The following is a 23,262-nucleotide window of genomic DNA, read 5'->3' on the forward strand; positions in this document are numbered from 1 at the left end:
ATGATGTTTATGGTAGCCAATATTCTTAGCAGTAGTTTAAACAGAACTGCCATGAGGGACGTTCTACTAAGCCATGCAAGGACAAATTATTAACTTTCCTTTTAAAGGGTTTAAATTTTGGGGCAGGCAGGCAAGCATCAGCAGTTGAGATGATGATCATGGAAGGTATCAGAGGCACGTACTGTAACGTCTGGAGCTTTCATGACCCTAGTGATGGTAGAATCTACAGAGCCCTTGTGTGTGTAGCTCCAAGGAGTACTACAGATCTCCACTGCAGATTTCAGTATGGCAGGTAGGGGTAAAAAGGAGAAGGAAGAGCTGTTTCTACAGAAATAGGAATGTGGTTTGGTAAAAGTTTAGCACTTCTAGGGAAGTGCTTATACAAAGTCATCAAGAACTGCATATCCAGTCTGAAAAATTCTTCAACTTTTAGTATAGTTCATTTCCTTGCAATCACTAAGGAACATGGTAAGAAATTAATATATTCACTACTGGACATTTAAGGTTAACTGCATCTGTTCCAACAGAAGGCAGATTGGTTTGGGAGAGCTGAGGACACCAGGAAGTTTCCATTATCGTTACTGGTCAATATGGCAATTCATATACTGGGAGAAATGTGGCTACTAAACAGATCTGGAGCAGCTGAAATCACCACCTATATAACAGGTTCCTGTCTTCCCACAGCTTCTATTTTGATTTTTGGCTACGGTTATAGTTGTGGAAACCTACAGACACCTTTGAAGTGGAGACTGTGGTTATTCAAGTATTTACTTTCTTTGCCAAAATGGAATTAGTGCAGTCATGCAAAACCAAGCAGGTTCTGGAAGCCTTGTCCTTATTGCTCAAGATACATACACTTATATAGAGAAAAAAACACATTCAAAATTACACTGTCTGAAACAGCAGTATAGCCCGCAACATCCAATCAGCCAAATCAGAAAAAAAAATTTCCTACCTGCTACAAAACACATGGAAGACATAAGAACATGCCAAATAACATTTACACTGCTACTATGAACCAAGACAGATAGTTCCATGTGTAATACTACTCTAGTCACAAACACCACGCATTCTGAGAGGAAAAACATCTGGAGCACAGTTTGTTTTAGATACACATGCCAATGGATTTAATTAGATGTAATTCAAGTACACAAAGAACTGAAAAAGGAGATGCTGTTTTTAGCACAGCGGGCAGTATTCTTGTTTTCCTCAGCTTCCATTTTTCATGAAGCCCGTCTGCTTGGCCATGCCACCCCTATGCATACAAACTAACACTCTCTATCAAAATAGCTCTTCAGATGCAAGCACTGCAAACAAAGAAATCTCAGACATCTCACTCATTTCAAGTACGAAGAGTAAAGGCCATCTGAGGTGGACACCAAAAATAAAAACCCATCACACAATTAAAAACTCAATTCAGAGTTGCCTAACCAAACGTACCTTTGGTTAACTTCCTCCCACAATTTTACCTAGTTCTGTAATCCCACTTGTTTCCTAAGCCACTGCTTTTTAACTCCGAGTACCTCGTTGCTGGAGTGTGTATACCTGCCAAGCAGCTCACGCTGACTATCCAAAAAAGTCACATAACCATGACGTTATAAAAAGTAAATACCTGTTCCTGAGTCAGATGCATAAAACACAGCGACACCAACTAGTTAAATCATACTTATATAATGTGTAAGGAGTATGAGGAAAAAACACAAATATCTTAAAATTGGGTAATATTGCTGGATGTACCAAAGTGAACTAGATGCTTACTGTTTTGAAATGCAACTTCTCCCTCAAATGATTAGAGTAGGCTAGATTTGAGCATATGCAAGTCCAACCAAACTGCTGCCCAAAAGCTAACAAATCTCAGGATCTGCCCTATCTTTTTCTGACATTTTGCATTTTTTATCATTCATTGTCTATGACGTACTACTTTGACAATGAGGGGAAAATGACAGCTTGAGACATTTAAATCTTCCCCCTGCAAGACCGCACACTGATTCCACGTCAGACCTTGCACTTGCCATCATGTGAGGCTTTGCTTGACTCTTCTGTGCGACCTGATCTTGCATCTCTGCCATGAGCCCAGGCCCGGATCTCTTGTGCGGCCAGCCAGCCAGACGGGCCATGCTTCTGTGACGTGGCTCAGTGACTACAATGACCCACACACCTTTCTTAAAATAAACGCGTTATAAATACTTTCTTAGAACAAAACCCCTGTGACAATAAAGCTGTAAGACATTCTTGCACAGGACATTTGGAACCACGGTGGCTACAAGGGAAAAGTAATACATTAACCCCTAGTGACACAAGGGGCTAAAACGAGGGCAGAGCAGCACCCCAGCCCAAGGAGAGTCCTTTCGCACCTGGTGAAAACAGCCTTCTCATTTTTAGCATCCATAGTCAGCTTGATGGTTTCCTGGCCCGAGCCTGTGCTGATGGTTTCCGTGACAATATCGGCCTTATCCTCCTCCTCATCGCTGTCGGAGCCTCCAGAGGAGCTGCTGTCTGAGGCCACTAGCGGTGCTTTCCTCGTGACACAGACGTTCCAAACACAGGGAGAGGCAGTGCTGACTGAGAAAAGCAAATAATTCACGTTACAAAGTGAACAAAACCACAGAAAAAACTCCCCAGCTATGACCCCAAGTAAGCAGGGTGGTGTGAAATGGACTGTTCACAACTATTGCAAATTTGGAGATGATGGTTTCTGTGCAGATCCCACAGCATGCAATATTATTTTTGTAAATAAGGAAAAAAACCCCAACCCCACAAATCAGTGCTCTCCACCTGCCCCTCATGTCTGTGTTTAATACAAACAGCAGAGGAGATGATTTTCTTCACTTGTTGAACAACAGTGACTCTGAATGGAGGATTAAGGCAGTCCCTGGGGTCCCTGCTGACTCTGACCTAGCTCTGAGAAGCTGTTGTGGTATAATTTAAGCAGCTATACTTTTTGAAGCGTTCATTGGTTTCGATTCCACACGCAAGGAAAGCCTCTCTCAGAAGTGGCAAAATAGTGTTGCAGTCTCAGAAAGTGTTTTTCTTCCCAAAGTCGGGACCTGCTCGCCCAACTCGATGTACCGCACAGTGCCTGACTGAAGATTGCTACCTGGGTAGACTTAAACAACGTGCAGACATAAAGCAGTCATCACATGCAGCCTGAGCTCTACAGAACTGAGTCTCCAGCTCTGCTGGCAGAGTATCCCAGAAAATGCATGTGGCAGGAAAAGGTACCGTTACTACAGTCAAAAGTTTAATTTAGTTCCATCAAAGCCCTTTGTTAAATTTTATTTTTCCTTGCTTGGAAAAGAGGAGGGAAACAAATCAGACTGAAGTTATACTACTGGTAACTGTGCTGAGCCAGTTGTACAACTTACTCTCTCCTTTTACTTTTTGGCAAGTACTTTTATAACCAAGCATGCAGTTAAAATAGGACTTTTGAACAGTTTATAAATGAATCAACTCTGTGACATCAACTCTTACTAACTTAAATTTAATTCTTTTCTTGATGAATAATATTATCCCAACAAACGTTCAGGATTTCTGAGTTACTCTTTTAATAGACAGATCTCTGTACGAAAGAGAGCCTTCAAATAAGATAAGGCAGATGACACTGGAGGGAAGTTCTCCCTAGTAGGCTTGGTATGCTATGCAGAAATTCAAACAGCTTAAATAATACATCTGTTTTGTCTTGTAACATTCTCACTTACAGTTCTTGTCTTGACTCTGCTTTGGATTTCCATCTGAATCATTGCTTTCTGTGTCCACAGGAGAACTGCATCGTGGACCTGATTCTGAGCTAAAGTAGGGGAGGAAGAAAGTCGTGAGAATGAAGTACAGATATCTTGGTTGTGCTTCCAAATATCCGCACCAGAAGAATAAGGTTTTTAACTTCTAAAAAATTCCTTCATTTACTGATTTTATACACCTAGTGTAGCACCAGCGATGATACATAAAGTATTGCTTACTCAGTATTATAAAAATAAAAGGGGTAGCAGGGAAGGGAAAGGAAAGAAGATTACAGTCAATGTACTCCATCAAACCATATTTCAAATATTGTTTCACTCAAATGTTATACAGAAATTGAAAGAATGTGTGCCTCTTACCAACAGAGAGGCTGGAAGTCTGTAAACTTCGCCCATCCTTTCTCCTCTGGCGTGGTGCTCTCTGGGGCTGCTGAATCCCACACACTCGATCCAACATCCATGGCAACACAGGGTGCGGGGGGCTTCGAGTTCACGGGCTCGAACACAGCTGTCCATCCAGACCCTGGAGACACAGAACAACAGACTGGAATTCCTGTGAGTTTTCAGAAACTTTCACCATCCCAAAAATATTCCAAAGTGATCCGAGAGACAAAAAAAAGAAAGACCATCCAATGGCACTCCTTCAAAATCTACAGGAAGCTGCCTGTCACACAGGTCATAGACAATCAGCCCGAAAATCCCTCTTCTGGTAAGTATCAATGTTATCCACAAGAGAGAAGCATCAATTAAGAAAAATGACATTATGAATGTCTTCATTCTTTAAGCCAGTGATTTTCAGCTGAACTCTAAGTATCTTAGTTTCCTGCCAAAAGTGGCATGGCTTTCAACCATTTCAATCACTAACTGTCTAATTTTGGCAATTACAGGTAGAGAGTTGATATACGAATTAAAATGTTTAAGATCACAGAAGTGATCTTAAACAAAACTAAGAATATAATTTGTTTTTTACAGTCCCAGCCTACTCCTTATTCGTTAGGACATACTTCTATTGCTACAAAAAGCATTTTTCATTATCTTTTCTCAAGAAAGATGAAAGGATTGCAGAGGTCTGTTGTGCAACCTGATTTGCTTACAACAAAACTGAGAGGAGATCCACCGAGTCTATAGTCACTCAAAAGCTGAACCAAAATTTAAACCAAAGCCTCTAGAAGAGTAACTAAACTGATGTACACTATCCACAGGTTGCCATTTGTGTTGTTTATACTGGTTCTTCCTAGTAAGAATTGAAAATATCTGACACTACCAAATGGGTGTAGAGAGCAGACTACTGGGAATGAATATGCATTATGCTCACAGTTACAATACAAAGCCATCACCTAGAAAAAAAAGTAACGTTTTAAAACTGAAATGCTTGCACCAAACAAGAAATGAACATTTGGGAAAAAAATATTACCCCTTTTTTTCAGTCGACTGAATTTGTTTGGCTGACAACACTCAGTGTCTCATGAAATTACATAGTGCTATTTGCATCGTGATCTGGGAAAACCCTGTCCGTCCACAGACCTCCTCTAGGCATTGTAAGAAGAATGGGTTTACAACATGCAAACTAAAACGAGAAAGGCAATTAGGCAGAAGAGGCAGATAGATGGAGTGTGGAGATACTTGGCAAGGGTCTGCATAAAACTCTGATAATATAAGGAGTTAATGTCATAAGCCTCCACTTACATTTTCTTCATTAGTATTTGTACTAAAACAGCTAGTATTAGTACCGTACTTGTACCTGTGTGGTTGTCTTACCATAACTGAAGCATGACACTGCTATTCTGAAGAAGCCGAGCAGGGCTTAATCTCACCAATGTTTCAGAGGCAAAAAAATTAAGGCTGAAATTCACACTTCTCATCTGCACAGGTGGAATTAGAGAATAGCCATAGAAACCTGGCAGTTTGCGAACTGCTATTCTGCAGAGATGTTACAGATCTCATTTCAAATGGGGTGGTGCTGTTTTCAACTCTTTACCTTCAGAGGAGTCAGAGTCTTTCTGCTCAGATATATTCTTGTTGTTGTTTGCTGAGGAAGGAGGTGGCTGCTGTTCTGTTTCCTCCTCTTCTTCGGAGTCCACACTACCATCATGATCCCCATTCTCAAGATCACTTTTTGATGAACTCTCTGAGGTCTGAGATGCTCCAAAACTAAATCACAGAACTCAGAATCAGAAAAACCCTTACAGCAGCTAGTTCATCCCTCACCTGCTTCCTCCTTGCTCCAGGGAAAAAACACAAATCATGAACAGACCAAGTGATGCTGAATGCCTTTTACAGGGCTTATTTCCCAAAAAGATAGAAAGCTCAGACAGGCAACAGCAGGCACTCCTCTAGAGTGTTCCACTAAAGTCCCTAAGTGCTTTACTTGTCAAAGTGCATCTGCAGAGCTGTAATGGCAAATACGTTCCAGTGACATGTTCAGGGCTGGAGATTGATACGAGAAGACAAACCAGCAGCAAAGGAGGGGAACACCAGTGTGGTATCAATTCTGTATATGAACAAGACAATCAGTTTATTGATGCTAGGCAAATAAACACTAAGGACTTGTCCATTTTTCTTGTCTCATTTTATCACATTTTCAGACTTACAATTACAGAAGTAACTTTATTTAATAACTGACTATCAATGGGATGAAAAATTGTAAATGATTTGCAATGCCAGAGATGCACCACAAGAGGTCACTCACTCTCATGCAAAACATTATTTTTCTTCTTTTTGACATTTTGAAAATGAATATTCTGTCTACTACCCTCAGTTTTACAATTCTTTCAAGCTCCTCCTCTCCAAACATGAGGAAAGGAGCAAGTTCTAAGTATTTCAAACTAAAGGTTGGGGTTTTTTTTAATATCTTTGATAAAAGACTCAGTAATTAGGTGTTTCCATCATTACTGCATTCCTCAAATTGGATCTTTGTTTCACATTCAAGACAAACCACCACTTCTTTTTGCAGAAGTGTGACTCTGTTTTATGCCAGAAAAAGGCCTCGCAGCAAGTAAGTAACAAACAATTAAGCATGCACCTAACTAGAATGTACGTTTCATAGCACTGAGGAGGAGAGTGTTGATCTTTTGTTTTCACCTTACCGTGTTCTTGATTTAACTTGGGTTGCATAGGTTATCTCCTTCTCTTCCCAGATATCTTCTTCCTCCTCATTATCATCAAATTGTTGGATCCGCTCATTGCAGCAGGCTTCAAAGAGGGAAGCATTGGGCTAAAATAGTATTAAAAAGAAATCAAATTCCATTCATTCTTTGGAGACAGAAACAAGAACTTCAATGATGAGGAAATTCATAGAACAGCATTTGTACACAACTAATACCATGAAGGTGTCTGCACTCATTTTATTTTACATCCCAAGTTGTGCAACAAGCAGTGTTCAGCTGTGGAAGAGTAATAATAGCACAGTATGCTCAGAAGCAGCAAGCCCATGACAGATGAAGAAACACAACAGTATCTCAGCCTACACTGCTTCCAAAATAGCAGGAACTCCTGCACGCTGCTTCATAGCTGTTCTGTTACATGACTCTCTCTGCACCCCTCACAGTGGCAAGAATATAAACTCATTGCTGAAGAGGGCTGGAAACAATTGCCTTAAGAATACATTTGCTAACTGACCAGCTCGGAACTCGGAGAGTGAAGCAATGCCACGTATGCGAACTGTCCTGCTTGGACTAACAATCCACAGTACAACTTCCTTCAGTGACTGCATTCCCCTTGACAGAATTACAGGGAGCTTCTAAGCAAATATGACCACGCTTAACTCATGTGCACACCCCCCCTTCAAATCATAAAACCTTCCATTCTGGAAATTACAGTTTTCAGGCACCAGTAAAGTGAGGTATCCCTGTAAAAATACCAATGATCTGCCAATTTGAGCATTCTGGGATCTCTCAATTAAAAGACTAAGCAGTGACTTCCAGACGGTGCATGGTCCAAACCAATGGCTGCATTAGAATTCTATCACACACACAAACTGTCTACTCAGGGAAAAAAAACCAAGTTAAGATAAGCATATAAACAGCTCTTGGTGGCTGCAGTCTTAGCTGGCAGATTCAAAAAGAAAACAAATTTTCTGCATCTACAGAGCACTGCCTAAAGTAGCCAGAAGAGAGAGAAAAAAAATACTCTTCATACTACTGTTGAAGTGAAAAAGAAAGTATTTTAAGACTAAGGAAACCTAAAGTCTTAGTATTGACTAAAATAACCTTGAGTCAGGAATTGAGCTTGGAATCACCTCTTTTAAGCCACCGCTCAGCTTCCTCAATGAGTATTGATTTAGGTCAATAAAACAGCAAAGGTAAGACACAGCATGGCAATATTTAGACCCATAAGAAACCAAATCCTCTCTATTTGCATTTTTTCCTTGCGTATGGAAAGATTATCAAAATGAAAATAGGGACAACAGATTCACACTGCAGAGCAAGAGAGAGAAAGATTCCTCCAGCATAAAGAGTACTACTCTGAAGATCCTCAACAATGCAATAAAATGCAGGGAGATTCTCCAAGGGTACTTGTAATGCCCTGAGTTCCTTAACTGACTCAGCTATGAGGCCAGCTACCAGTTTTTATTTACCAAAATGACATACCGAGTCTTTTTTCTTTCAAATGACAACAGCTAATTCAAGCACGAACTAACTTGCCATAGTCGGTCGTATTAAATAAATATCCCAAAACACCCACTTACACTGTCATCATCAGCATCTATATTGAAGTTTATCTCTGCAATCCTGTCAAAGGGAGCACTGCAAAAAGAAGGAAAAGAAACTTCAGTGATGGTACGGAGTAACAAAGCGCTTTCACAGCCCCCACACAAGACCAGAGGATAGCTAACCACAGAGACATTTTATAAGACCACTCAGTGCCTTCTGCGTTTGTTCCCTGTTTGATTCCCAACGGTCTCCTCTCCATGAGATGAAAGATTATTTCGTATTTTTGAATATTTTAAAAAATATGTAGGATTTTCATGCTTAGGTCTGATTCAACACCCGTGTGAACAACCTTCGTCATTATCTTGTTGACACGGTATTTTGAGGCTTCACGGCAGCCACAGCAATGTCTGGCTGTTATTTTGCAACTCTCATGGTACCTATGGAGCATAAAGGCTATCTTGTTTTTTTTCACTGGGTCTCTCCAGTTGAACCAAATCTTATTAAAAAAAACCAAACAAACTTATAATTAATTAAAAAGAGAAGGAGCTGCACCCAGCTGCTCTGGGATTCCAGTCCTATGTTCACCCAACAATTCCACTGGGTTCCTAAGCGTGAGACAAGACCCAGAGACGGCAGAATGCTGCACAGTGGGCTTGAATCCAGAAGCCTCCAGAAAGGACTGCACCTGCCTGTCTTAACATAATTACAGTAACTTCAGGGAATCTTAGTGTACTAGTGGCTCAACAACCCCGATGTTACTAAGACATGTTTGCTGCCAAAATCATTAAATAACCCAATTTCTGACTTTGACCTAAGAGTGTCTATTGTAAGAACAGCAGAGGGTGCTACAGATCAAAAAGCTCCAACCTACTAGCACAGTCCAGGTCAATGCAGTATTTTTTCACCACATCTATGTATCTCTAAGTTTGGACAGTGTTATTTTCTTTTAAAGACAACTATTCAGTTAGTAAAAAAAATACTGTCATGCAAATCACCAGGACATTGAAACATGATTAATACTTCTTAAAATATTCAAATTCATATCTGTCACCAGCTGGAAGACAAATGACAGGGAGCAGCATTCTCAGAATATTCCAGACCAGAACAGTTTTATAGTATATTCTTCTCTTCTAATGACAAATACAGGGAAGGCACATTTTGTCCACTTTCATGTTCACTTTCAAAATGGACATTAGCTACCTTCAGCAGCTCCTCACACAAATTTCCTCTTCCCCTCCACCTATATACTCAGAAGTTCTGTATTTGCTGCAATTTGGTAAGAAGCTTAAAAAGTATTTTATTCTTAAAAAAACATGTAGAAGTAATCCATGTTCAGTTAAAACTCTCCTTCGAGGCCGGAAGTTTTTTGCCTTATTAAAGTTCTGGACATCTACATGTTCAGAAAAAAAGATGAGAAAGCTGGACTCCAAAATCTTTCTGCATGTTAGAATACAGTTCTCAACTATTTGGTGAACACCTTAATGAGTTCCTAAGACCCTGAGGATCTTACGACTCTCTACTTTGATTCATGTTTGAAAGTAACTCCGAAGCAGCCAAACTATTCCCACATCGTCATTTCATTTAAGGTATTTCATGGAGCCCAGCAGTTGCTAAAAATATCATCTGAGCAGAACCAGCAAAAGAACCCTCGATAGATCAGATCTGAAACAGCCAAGGAGTCGGAGCTATGTGGCATGCCCAGAACTTTCCGGGCTAAAAGCTTCCAGTTTGTCAGGATTCCAGGACACCAGGATCTTGCAGTTCTTTGCGGAACAGACCCAAAATTTGCTGGCCTGTGAGCACCAGCCCTAGGACGGTACGTACAGCAGGTACTGCCACGTGCTCTCCCTGTCACCTCGGGTGACAAGTAATTCTTTTGATTCAGACAAACGTTGCCATGAGATGAAAGTGAACGGACAAAATTGACAAGCAGGAAACACCCTGGGTATCCTCCTGGAACACTCTTCTGCCAATAAACGCATACTAAATGGTTACAATTTCCGAACCATTATGATGAGCAGGATAATTACAGTCCCAGTAATTTCCTTAGCTATGTTTTTTCAGGTTAAAAGATGAGCTGAAGTTTTAATTAGATTACAGTAGTTCAACTATAAAAGCAGCAAAATTCCAAACACTGAATTCCGCAAGCCACATAACATTAAATCCACCTGTATCTGCCTTCTTTGAACTTATTTGCTCGTGCCTTATTTATGTTGCCTTATTCATAAGAGAGAAAACAGCTAAATTTTTCCATGGACTTCATCAGAACACTATTCTTTCTACTCCTAATTTCAATAAAGACTTAATGCCACTGGAGAATATCTGTATAATTGCCTAGAATTAGCTCTCTAAAGGCTTTGCTTGCTGTGCAATTAAATTTATTCTAGAATATGGCTAGGTAATAATGATCGTGTGTTTTATTAAAAATGTTTCTTTTCAAAATGAAGAACTTTTCCTTGGTTCTACAACTGTCTTTGGAGATCATATGAAAAGAAAAAAAGGTCAGCTGTATGCCAAGCCATTGATCAGTCTTCTGTTCATTTCAAACCAAAGGAGGTACACAGTGCCGGTTCATTTTAAAACCTGAACCAGAGAAGAAAGATTAGACACAAAGAAGCTTAAATGCTAAATATAAGCCTTTTGAAGTTTTATAAACTTACTTGATATTGTCATCCTGGTCTGCAAACTCCTCATCGTTAAAGCCAAACTGATCCACAAAGTTAGCTGTCATCTGCTGGATCTGGTACTCAGAGAAGGCCTGAGCAACGGAACCCAAAAAGAGCTATCATTAAGGTGTCCAAAGATAGTCAATTAAGCTGGCTGAAAACACATATTCTAAAAAGCATTAAATCATAAAAAACTGATGAACTTTGAGAAATCATCTATTTCAACCCCCTTTCTCAAAGCAGGATCAGACTTCTGCAAGTCCTGGACAGATGCTTCTCTGATCTCCTCTTAATTTCTTCCAAACAGAGCTATGAAATTTTCCTAGGAAACCATTTGTTGGCTTCATTATTCTGTTAGAATGTTGTATTGGTTTTTTTCATGTTTGTTTTCCCCTGATACTATATGACATTTACCTTGCTGCAACTTAAACCCACGAGGGACATCAAGAAGGTACTTTTCACTTCCTCTAAATGCCTCCTCCTTGTAGGATGAGGCATATTTCTCCACATAATCTTGTCTTCTCTTGACCAAGTGGACCAAATTCTTTCAACTTTTCTTCCTGTGTCACACTCTACACCTGTGATCATTCTCATTACTATCCTTTAGCTGAGCTTTTGCTAATACAAATCACTTCTGAAGTTCACTGCCTCCAACTGGACATTCACCAAGGAGAAAGGAAGAATTACTCCACGTCTTTGAGACAACACTCCCACCTACCATACATTTGGTTTCCCACAGCAGCTTGGGTCGCCTATTTTTCAGCTCGCACCCCAGGATAACTGCCCAGATATGCTTTTGGTCACCTTCTTGCCTCCTCATCCATGCCTCATTCTCTATTTATGAAAAGGATTGCTCCTGCCTCCAAACAGAATCTTGCACTTGCTCTTAAGCATTGCTTTTTTATTTTTTCTTCCCCAGATCATTTCTCCTATTAGAAGATAATTAGAAGCCGCTCCAGCTCCAGCTAGGTAATTCAAACATGCATCTCTGCAGCTGCACTTTGTCGTGACTCCACTGTGGGTGATATGAAGTACTCGCGTTCCTGTCCAAGGAATTCTGCAGGTGCCTGTCAATATGTGTATTGATACTTGGTGCAGTAAAAGACTTTTGTTTTGTTTTGTTTTTACAAAGGCAATGCATTTTCTCTTTATAATGTGCTTTCTAAGTATCAGCTGAGGAAATGTATTTGTAATGTCAGAGTAGCCAGTTAAAGTATTTGGACAAAAGAATAACTATAAACCGTTTTCAGCTCATTTTTACCCTTAACTAGATTTCGAGATTTGTCTTTTTACTCCCCGCAGGTAGCTCCCTACTAAATAGGTTGAAACACAAATGTTCTGTTAACGCTCTTTATGTTCTTAGCAGCAAAAAGGTTGGAAGAGCCTGTCTAAATATTTCATCCTGAAAAGCAGCTTCCATCTATTTGATGGAGCTTTAGCAGAGTACCTCAGATTTTGAGGATGCTGAGATCTTTGCTAAATTCAAGTGAACCTTTAACTACCACCATTTCTTCCTAAGTCAAGGCTTTTTACTGCTCTTTACTGCTAACATTTTAGTATGGCTCTTTCAGCTTTTAGCATAAGTCTGCATAGCTCAAGAGGAAGCAGAACCCCTCTATCAGTTCCAATTCTACTGCAGGTAGGTGATGCACACTACCTTGCTGGCTGGGAACTACAGCAACTCACTGCAGCTGGTCTACAACATCAGGACCACCTAGTCCCCTACTGTGGGGAGAACCAGGAAAAGAGAAAAGAAATATGCAGTCTCTCAAAAGAATGCGAGACACATCATGTATCTGGGACTTGCATGCAGGCTGAGCCAAATTCGTCCCCAACTGGAGTCCAGACCATGTAAGTAACTATACTAGAAAAACACAAAAGAGCTGAACACATGGACTAAGAGTAGAATTTAGAAAGCTGCTCTTATACTAGGACACATTAACGGCAAATCAGAGAAGCAAGCTTCCAAGGAAGAGTGAAGAGCGTGTTGTCAAGTCACCTGTTGGAGAGAAAGTTCATTGGGAAAAGCACTCTCAATGTCTTCGTCCTCACTGGAAGAGTGCAGATGGTGAGTGCTCACCTGAAAAAAAATACAAAAAAATAAGCACAAGTGAAAGCTAAGAAAGCTCAAATATTCATTCCACACATACAATCAAAGACCAAACTCTTCAGAAGGCAGAAACCGTCCCAATGCGTAACACAGAAATGTGGAATAGTTTGTCAACATATGTCAGAGCTGCTGCTGCTTGAAGAACTATTATGGAGTATGTTTTCTATGAACACTCTGCCCTTATAAGCCTACGTCATAAAAACAAGCAAAAGAAAAAAACACCAGCAATGTAACTTTTTTTTAGTTAAAGGAAGTCCAGAAGAGAGGAGGCCTATCTGAAATATGCAGAATATCACTGTTCTCACCAAATCCACTGTATTTCTCCTGTTTGTTTCTGTCAGTGTCTCTTCTACAAAACTCTCCCACCTCCCTCTGCAATCTTCAGGTAGCTCTGTAATAAAAAGGTCACCATAAAGATTACCACAACTCAGTGAGAAGGGATCAAAGCCAGTCATTTAGCCCCGCTGGTTACCTGGAAGTTTTTGAGCAGACACATGCACGTGCACATGAGCTAAGTAATGCATGCATTACGTGAAGTGCTCTGCAAAGTGAATTACATTTTACTCCTAATTCTCTAAAAATGGTAAATTCTGCAGAGAAAGGAACATCTTCCATTTGGTCAACCAGTAAGATATTACTGTCTTAACAATCTTAACTCGCTTGTGGAATTACAGTGGGCTAAAGATGCAAAACTTCTACTACAGCTTTCTAAAAACTAGCATGCATGTGACTTAAGTTCTACTTTTTTTGTCCTTTTCTTTCATGGTGATTGTGGTTGGGTTGACCCCAGCCAGCAACTAAGCGCCCACCCAGCTGCTCGCTCACTCCACACCCCAGACAAGACAGGAGAGAGAACTGGAAAACCGTAAGCAAGAAAAACTCATGGGTTGAGACAAAGTTTGGTAAGTGGAGAAAAGAGGAAAAAAACCCCAAACCAAGTGATGCGAAGGCACTCGCTCACCGCCTCCCACCAGCAGACTGATGCTCAGCCAGTCTCTGCGCAAGAGCCACCTTGGAAAGATCGTCCCCCCAGTTCCTACTGCTGAGTATAGGGCAGGGAACAGCCCTTCAGTCACTCCAGGTCCGCTCTCCTGGCTGCGTCCCTTCCCAGCCTCTTGTCCCCGGGGTGGGACAGAGTGGGTAAAAGAAAAAGCCTTGGCTGAGCAGCGCTTGCACAGTGCAAGCACTAAACACTGGTGTGTTATCAACACCATTTCAGTCACGGATCCAAAACAGCACCGCACGGCTGCTATGAGAAAAGTTATCTTCATCCCCACCAGACCCAGTACAGTAAAACAACAGAGAGAAATAACCGTGACTTGTGAAACTTTCAGTCTTTACTAATGTATTTATAACTTCTCAATTTTAATGTAGATATGACAACACATCAAGTTACTATATTACCATTTGATACGCTCATCAGAAGCCAAAAAATGGAAACTCAAGACATATTTGTGCTCGTTGTTTCCCTTAATAGATGCAGATGGAAAATCTTATTTCCTCTCACACAAAAATGTCAGACAGAAATAGTTCTCAAAATAAAGTCCAATGAAGATACGATGGACAAAGCTGGCAACGTGAATATCTCTGACAGCGGAGGTGTAGGGCCTCTGTGGTCATTTACTCTGGTGTCTCTCTTCCTCTCAGGTATAACAATGAGGAAGTATAGAAACACCACTTAAACACCACCCTAGAACGCTGTAAATAAGCACTATAAATGCACACATAAATCCGGAAGAAAAGACACATTCTTTAGCACAAAAAGGATACCTTCAGCCTCTGGTTGCAAAAACGAGGTTCCAACAATTTCAATGTAATTGTATGAAAACAAAGAGCAACCAAATTTGGCCTAGGTTTTTTGAGCTATAGGAGACTGCGATATTTAACTGGAAATTCTTTTCATTATAATAAGGGACCCTCACGAAACACACACAATAGAAGTCTTTCCAAAAGGCTTACAAGGGCTATTTAATCAAGGAGGGGGAAGGAAGGAATGGAGAAAGGAGCATGTACCTTTAATGAACTCACTGATTTGAGTCTGCATGGGGCCCTTCTCCATATTCTGTACTACAGCATTGGCTATCCGGGTGAGGTGGCCCATATTGCCTCGCCTCATTCCACCTTCTGCCCTGAAAAGAGAAAACAGCCAGTAGCAATATCATCAGGTACCAGGAATCCCGGGGTCACAGTCGTAACCGCTTTCATAGCCTAGACATGCTATGAGCCCCCCCGCTGTTGCAGTGGTCCGACATACGTACACAGTATTCCGGGCAGGGTTAGCACAGAAGATGTGTCAGAGAATCAGCAGGAACGCTCCTGCTCGTGCAGGCAGGGCACAGGATGAGTTTACCCAGAACAAATGAACCTTTCTGCATTTTTTCATGTATTGAGCGGGCAGAGATCACTCATTCAGTTCAGAACACGCTGAATAAAATTTAAGCCAGTTACAAAGAGTAAGCTAATCAAGTACACTGAAAGACCACTGCAGAAATAATCTGGTTACAATTTCCACTAAAGAAAACTCACAGCAATAAGAATTTACATTACTACTACTGAAAAAGCTTTAGAGTTTTACTTGCAATTGAAGTATTAAGCAGATGAATTCAAGAGAACAAAAAGACACTAATCTACAACCATTAGATTTCCCCCTTACAAAAAAACATATAAGAAGCCAACACTAAGTCCAAGCAGTCTCTAAGTCACTTTTATTTGAATCTTCACTGGATAGCAAAGCAGCAATCTAAAAGTCAAGGGATGAAGAGCCTGAAATAATTCTGCTTTCTACAGTATCCAAAAAAGGATTGATTAGATTTGGGAAGAAACATCTAAACCCTAGTGGCAGATTTCTGGGAAGAAATTTCACAGCATCATGTTCAGAAACAGCATTTCTGCCGTTAAACTGGCAGGTGCTGAAAAGAAACCCAGACAAAACTCTTACGTACAATCCTATTATTCATTGTGACATGACGCACATTAATGTACCCCAAATCCTGAAGTCCAATTCAGAAATTATTATTTCTTGATGTAGCACAAGGAGCATGCAAGGTTGACTCAAGTCACCATTTACAAATAAAACTGGTGGGTCAGAATCCAAGTAAATGAAAACAAAACCCTTACAAATAGGATGACAAGAAGCTTCCACCTCATATTACTAAGTCTCCAGCTGTAAAACAAAGGTTTCTTTCCCAGATGCTAATACAGCCGACACATCATAAAGACTTTAATTTCATTTTTCCTTGGGAGAGAGGAAGACACTAAATACATCAGAACTAATTTTGAGGCGGTACACTGCGCTCATGGAAGTTCTTCTCTAGCCTTGCTCGGGGGATTTGTGTGCCCCGGTCTAACCTGACAGGTCGAATACAGCAATAAAAATACTTCAGGCAGTATCAGCTCTCCTGATCACATGCAGTTACAGATACATTTTTAAGCTTTTTTTTTTAAATGACCTCCACACCCCTTGAGAAGTGTAATCGTCACCTCCTGAATCTCTAGAAGGGATAAGTTTATACTGAAATTATCTCAGGCTTTCCCCTATGTTGGAGCTGAACATATGCAGGTGAGGAGACCAGACAGTTTGGGAAAAAACCCACCTTACCCCTCCATGTGTTCCCGTATCAAAAAACAGAGTATAAAGCCAATACAAACTGTACCTGAACATATGTCCTACAGTAAGAACAGCACTCTACCCCCAAATTCAGGGTTTAGAACTATTCAAATAAAACGAACACCTGGAAATGAGTTCCAATGCTAACGTACAGCCCTTTGCACACAGGCTCGTGGCAATGTCTTTCGCACCCCAAACCACCAGGAGAGAGCAAAGAGCCCCAGCCCAGCTCCACGGCACTGCTACTGCTGGGTGCCTCGGCTGCACCGGTCCTGCTGCGAGCCCAGAGCCACTCCCCGGCATCACCGTCCTTGGGTCGGAGCCCGCCTGCAGCAGGGCACCGGTAGCACGGCGTTCCCAGGTACCCACAGGACCACGCAGGCAGAGCCAGAGGCAGGTTCCACTTCACGAGGGCCCCCAAGAGCTGCACAAGAGCTCTGGAGGACAAAGCCCATGGGTAGGTGGGGCGAAGGGACACAGCCCTGACACAGCCAGCAGCACTGTCCTACTGCTCTCTAGAAACAGGTATGGTTTTCAGCAAACTTGCAAAGCTCAACTTTCTCAAACTTTTAAAGTGTACGGTGACAAAAGCAGTGTACAGCAATGTTGTATCTGCCTTCTTCGGTTGTGTACTCTGGGAGGACCGATACAACATCTGTTTGAGTTGAGCAGTCCTTCACACACTGCTGGACTGCAGCCAAACATGCAAAATTAACTTGGATTTCAACACTTTCAAATACTTTTTATCAACCATGCCACAATCGGTGGTTACTGCATTTACATGAATAGGAAGACAAAGATGTGCTACAGTAAACTGCTGTTTCCTATAAACTCACACTGAGGACCAGACTGACTTTATTTTAAATTCTAATTACCTAGGCAGATCAAATGGACTGCAGTAAAAGAATTAGGTGGGTTATGGAGAAGTTAAATTCTAGTAGTTACAAAAGTCCTTCATCAAGAACACATGGAATAACCAAAACTAAGAGAACCCAAGGAGAAATTCCATGTTCCAATAGGAAAATACATTACCACCATTCTTGCTGATAATTTTTAAGAATTAATTCCTAAACTCTCAGTTTGGAATCTCTGACCCTGGCGCTCCCAGTACTTGACTCCATCTCCTCACTGAGTGCAAACAATAATCTTTGTAAAAACTCAAACTTCTTAAAGCACCCCATCCAAGATACCTCTTGTTAAACTCGGTATTTTTTTTCTTGCCATTAAAATTCTTTCCAGTGTGGTGACTGGAATTGTTTGGCATGAAATATGTATGAGCTCTAGTTCCTATCTAATTTAATTAGGAAAAACTTTTAAGCAGCAACCACAGATACTTCTGTTACCTACAAAACTGTGCACAGTAATGGTTGTGCAATGAAACTATCAGTAAAATTTGTAATCAACAGCTCAAGGGGTTGCCAGCAGGAAAAAACAACAACAAAACAACCAACACCAAACAACAAAATCAAACCAAAAGCCAAACCCACCAATTATGGCCTGACAGTAAGCCGAAAATAATTACAGTGGTACTACAAAGCACTTTGAAGCCATAAAGAGCTCAAAATAGTGAGGGATGACCAAAACATTTAGATGGACAAAGAAACAGAAACCTAGATAATATTTTCACTTCAATATGTTGGGTTTTTTTTAATTATTTAGTTCTTATAATCATTGCAATCAGTATGAAATCCAAATGTTTTATAAAGTTAGGATATTAAATGTGGGGCAAATCTGGGGCAAAAATGCTTGCCCACCTCAGTTTCCACACAGCTGCTCACTCTAAGGAGGATATAATTATAATTATGCATTTAAAAAAAAAAAGGAAAAATTTAATACGCTACGTAATTTCCTGAGAAAGTAAGAAAGAAGCAGATCATGTCTTTGGGTTGAGATGTTATACATATTTAAAAAAAAAAAAATCATGCTTTCAAATTACATGCTTTACATTATATTATTTATAAATTATATTATTTGGTAAATTTGGTTTTTAACATGCAAATAATCCTAATTCCAAATCACCATCAAAATCCAAATAATTTTAGACACCATTAAATCATAAATTATCCAAATAACTGAAATGATATTTCAAGGCAATAATTCCATTCAGTAACTCAATTCTAAATCTGCAGCCCTGGAACAAGGGCCTTCTGAACCCAAAATCCCTTACTGTATTTTGTCATTGGCTTCCCAGGCATCCAATATCCTTTGCACTAGGCAGCATTTCTGGAACAGCTAGAGGAAAAAAAAGAGATAGGAAGAACATTTCAAAAGTTTGCCAAAGTAAGACTCATGCCTTAGGAAGTCTGTACTGAACTAGAGTTACTTTTGTCCATTCCTTCACTCCTACTGAACAGGAACTTAAAGTTCAGCACTTATCTTTCCCAAGAGCTCAAGTTTCTTCTGTCTCAATTTTTTTCTCAGAGGATCCAGGGAAAACAGCAATACCTATAAACATCTCCAGCCGCTCTTGGGCTTCACATGAGCAGTAATGAAGAACATTGTTGTCATTTTACAAACAGAAGAAAAAGTTTTTCATCATTAGGGCCACAATGCAGAAGCTAAAATGTAGTTAGCTAGTTGTAGTTACTATTTTTTTTGTCCAAAGTTTATATGCATCTTCCCCCCACCCCCCAAAAAAATTAATAGAAATGGATTCACAAGCCCATTAAACAAGATGGGTGGTATGTTTATTTTGTAATTGGATACTAAAAACAAATGTACAAGAGCAAATACACTTCCATCCAGAACTGACAGAACTGAGTTATAGCTAGACACTTTTAAATAAACTGCATGCTCTTGAACAGTTCATCACACCATTTTCTTGTTAATGCATATGCAGACTGAATCAATCAGTCTAAAATTCTCAGGTGACATGACCAGACTTACATGAGTAACCATGATATTCTCGGTATTGTTTTCCGGAGTCTCTAAGTTCTCTGTGGCCACATTTCCATTCAGCACCTCTTCTTTGCTTTCTAGGTCATTAGTAGTAGTTTTTCCCTCTTGCACAGAGTGTGAGAGAATAGCTGCTATGGACAATTCCACTTGGAAATGCAAAAAGTTATTCCATGTGTACTTAAAAAATAAGTCCTGGAAAAAATGAGAAACAAAAGAATTTACTCTAGATACATCTTCCCATTTTTAACAATCTAATGATATTAGAACACTGCCCAACTAGTTTTTTAATCAGCAGTTCCACTAAAACAATTTTACTTATATGCCCCAGCATCCACTTATAGTTGAACGTGCTCTGTTTGCTCTGCTGTAACATATACTTTCCAATAAACTGAGCACATTGGAAATACTCTCATACGCAGCCAGGGCTCACAGCACGGACACACTGAAACAAAAGTTATGTATTCTGTGCCTGAATTAATCATAAGAAAAATACTAATTAAATAATTTCTAAGTATAAAAATAATTTTCTGAAAGACTACCCAGGTAATATTGGCAGTTTTCAGAACACGTTCCTGTTCACAGCTAGATAAAATGATCAACTTTTAGTATTGCGAGAGCTGATATACACAGCATAGCCAAGCTTTCTGAATAACCACTATTTTGCATACACACTACTAAACTATTATAACAATAGATCTGAAGCATGAGGTTCAGTTCAAAATACTAAGCAACTGTATTTGCATTACAGAAGCTATTCTCACGTCGGATGTTCCTACTTTCAGCAGACTAGAAAAGTAATTAGACACTGGCACACATGAAACAAACTACCTTGCACTGAAGAGATGAAAGGGAAAGCAAAAACGTTCCCAGTTTAAAGCTATTCCCCCTCTCCCCATTCAGTGTCACACTGTATTACTCACAAGTAATAAATTCATGGTACTGAGTCTGCATAGTTCCTGATTAATACTGGGAGTGTTTGTGTGAAGCAGAGCAGCTATTAGACGAGATCCGTGAAGACGAGCATTCCCCAGTGGCTCCTCCAAGACACCAATTGTAGTCAGGATTGCTGTTTTCTATCAGAGAAACAGATAACGCGTACCTCAATGGAGCTCAACATTCCCTCACGTGTATACGCACAATGATTTGACTAAACATAACTAGTTCATTCCATAAACATTCTCGGCAGGTAAGCCTAAATCACCTTCCCACAGAGAGGACAGTGTCGTGCAACCAGTGTAGGCTGTTACTTCCAAAACTGAAGATTAAAATCAAGATATCCACTAACTAAAAGTTCTTTGCTCTTTACCCCTTAACCATCTTTACACAAGCCACCAGTCTCAACATACCTCTGCTTCTTGGTTTTACTCAAATACAATGGCTTCAAAATTCCTACTGCCTAGTCCCTAAGCTCCTGAATTACAAACTTTAAGCGTGAATTTTTCCTCAAAAGACGTTGCCTGTTTCAGCTTATGGAGCTTTCAGAAAAGATCCAGGAAGCCTGTGTACTGGGAAAGGGAAACCCTGAAATGCAGGTCAGGAGCCATTTGCTCCTGAGAAAGGCTGAGATGCTTTACCTTGGGAGGGCTGAGCAGCAACTGGTGGAAATCCTTTAGCCTTGGTTCAATACCATGTAAGATGCTGCTATTGACAGTGTAAGACCTTTCAAATCCCTGAGTGTATGAGTCCATCAGTCCTTCCACTCTGTAAAGAAGAAAAGCACAACAGTTAAGATTTGACAAAATTTTAAAAAGGTCTCCAGTCACATTGTCCATGTTGGTAATTTCCTCTTGAAAAATAACCATGAATATCAAAAATAATTTCCAGCTACTGAATATACTTGTATAACTATATTGTATTAATATAGCATTTACAAGATGATATTCACATAATCAAAACTGTGAACGAGATGAGTGGGAAGACAGAGAATAAGCTGTCTGCAGAGCTGAAACACAAACTACTGAAGTGCTTCCTGGCTTTTAAAACTTGCCAAACATTTGAAAAGTAAATTACAACAGCATGAGTTAACTATAAACGTTTGTTAAAAACCATAAACCTTCCACAAGTGTTCAGAAAGATGTACATAAATATACTAACTGATGAAAACCTCGAGCAGGCATGTAGCTGTGCTCATAATCGTGCCTCTTTACTGGCAAGCAGTAAATTACAACAACTATTACTAACTCCTTCCAACAACAGTGTCTCACATAGGAATAAAAGAAACCCTTTCATTTTGGTAACGGAATGTAACTCCAGCAAGGCAGGAATGGGCTAGATAGGAACCCCTAAGCGTCCAACTCATAAATCTTCAGAGATCCTGGGCACAAGACACAGTGAAGTTGGTATCTCAGCTTTTCAGTTTTAACTCTGCAAATGACTTCTTGACTAGTAACTTGTTTGCCCAGTGCCATCTTGTGTCGCTCTCTCCAGTACCTCTTCCTAATCTTCCATTATCTCCTTCACTCTTCCGTATTTTCTCCTTTTTTAGAAATTGAGATTTTCAGTGTCTCCCTTCCTCCCCAGAACTTCTTTTTGCCTTTTCTCTCCTCTATCTCCATAAAAAGAAATAAAAGGGGAGTATAATTTTAAAAAAACAAAATTAAAACTATAGAGCCATATATATATATACATGCATGCACAGATCATCACACGAATTATGCATGATGTATTTACCATTTACTCCCCCACTCTGCACACATTCTGTTGTAAGATCTCTGATAGTACAGACAAGACTTTGCTATACACATGCAAGAGAACTAGGAGAGCCCACAGCAGGGCCCAGTTGCCAACTGGTACAGCCGCTGCGAGGTACAGATCACAGAATCAAAAACCAAAACAGCTTTTCTTGCACCCATTTCTAGACAGCACTCCACACCAGGCCAAAAAATGTCCTTTTTTGTCTAAGTGAAACTAGATTGGAGCTAAAATTGTTCTTGCTAGAGAAGCAAGTGCTAACTTACCCAGAGCGCCTTGTTTCCAGCAATGTCAGAAGAACTTGTGTTCCATTCACTATGCAATTTTCAGTTTGTTCTCCATCAAACATATTCTTCAAGAGTTGCTCCACACATTCCTGCCTGTTGATCAACGCACACAGATTAGCCGTATAAGAATTAGAAGTACATGGCAGTTGCTTTAATCACAAAATATCCACTTCTGGGTCTTCTGGAAAAAAGGCTGCAATTTTTTTTTTCTTTTTTTTAGAAAGAATAAAGACATTCCTCTCAAGTCTCACATGACAAGTACGGTTCTACACCAGGTTTCTGACCTTGATTACTCATCACTAAGGCAAGACCCAGTTATAAACACCCACACTCTAAATGAAATTGTTGTCCTCCTTTATCAACAGGATATACCTCTTAGTTATAAACTGGAAGACAATCCAAGTATTAACCCAGTCAATTTATTAAAGACAATATGAAGCTATTAGTTGATAGTCTAAAATTATCCATCAGAATCACAGAAGAAAGACAGCAGTGGAAGTTGACCCTTATAATTTGCCTGGTTCAGTAAGATCCAGGACTAGGAAACAGAGGCCAACGAATGCACGCTGTAAATAATATGCACACTTTTAGTAGTCTTAGCTATTATCTCCTTGAAA

At 40.1% G+C, this 23,262-nt stretch overlaps 1 protein-coding gene across 1 annotated transcript in view; it reads right to left on the reverse strand.

Annotated features, from left to right (window-relative positions):
* PPP6R2 (protein phosphatase 6 regulatory subunit 2) overlaps positions 1 to 23,262 on the reverse strand; it is a gene marked incomplete at its 5' end in the record, with an annotated part of 57,583 nt that overhangs the window by 10,355 nt on the left and 23,966 nt on the right. Inside the window, 15 exons of the mRNA XM_082003191.1 lie at positions 2,355 to 2,562; positions 3,699 to 3,787; positions 4,095 to 4,257; positions 5,713 to 5,885; positions 6,821 to 6,948; positions 8,422 to 8,479; positions 11,047 to 11,144; positions 13,052 to 13,132; positions 13,468 to 13,553; positions 15,176 to 15,291; positions 18,937 to 19,001; positions 19,656 to 19,859; positions 20,588 to 20,740; positions 21,242 to 21,368; positions 22,625 to 22,738. Coding sequence (XP_081859317.1) covers positions 2,355 to 2,562; positions 3,699 to 3,787; positions 4,095 to 4,257; positions 5,713 to 5,885; positions 6,821 to 6,948; positions 8,422 to 8,479; positions 11,047 to 11,144; positions 13,052 to 13,132; positions 13,468 to 13,553; positions 15,176 to 15,291; positions 18,937 to 19,001; positions 19,656 to 19,859; positions 20,588 to 20,740; positions 21,242 to 21,368; positions 22,625 to 22,738 — 1,863 coding nt within the window. The remainder of the gene's footprint in view (positions 1 to 2,354; positions 2,563 to 3,698; positions 3,788 to 4,094; positions 4,258 to 5,712; positions 5,886 to 6,820; positions 6,949 to 8,421; positions 8,480 to 11,046; positions 11,145 to 13,051; positions 13,133 to 13,467; positions 13,554 to 15,175; positions 15,292 to 18,936; positions 19,002 to 19,655; positions 19,860 to 20,587; positions 20,741 to 21,241; positions 21,369 to 22,624; positions 22,739 to 23,262) is intronic.

The sequence above is a fragment of the Phaethon aethereus genome (genome assembly GCF_964289735.1).
Source record: "Phaethon aethereus genome assembly, chromosome: 1".
NCBI lineage: Eukaryota > Metazoa > Chordata > Aves > Phaethontiformes > Phaethontidae > Phaethon > Phaethon aethereus.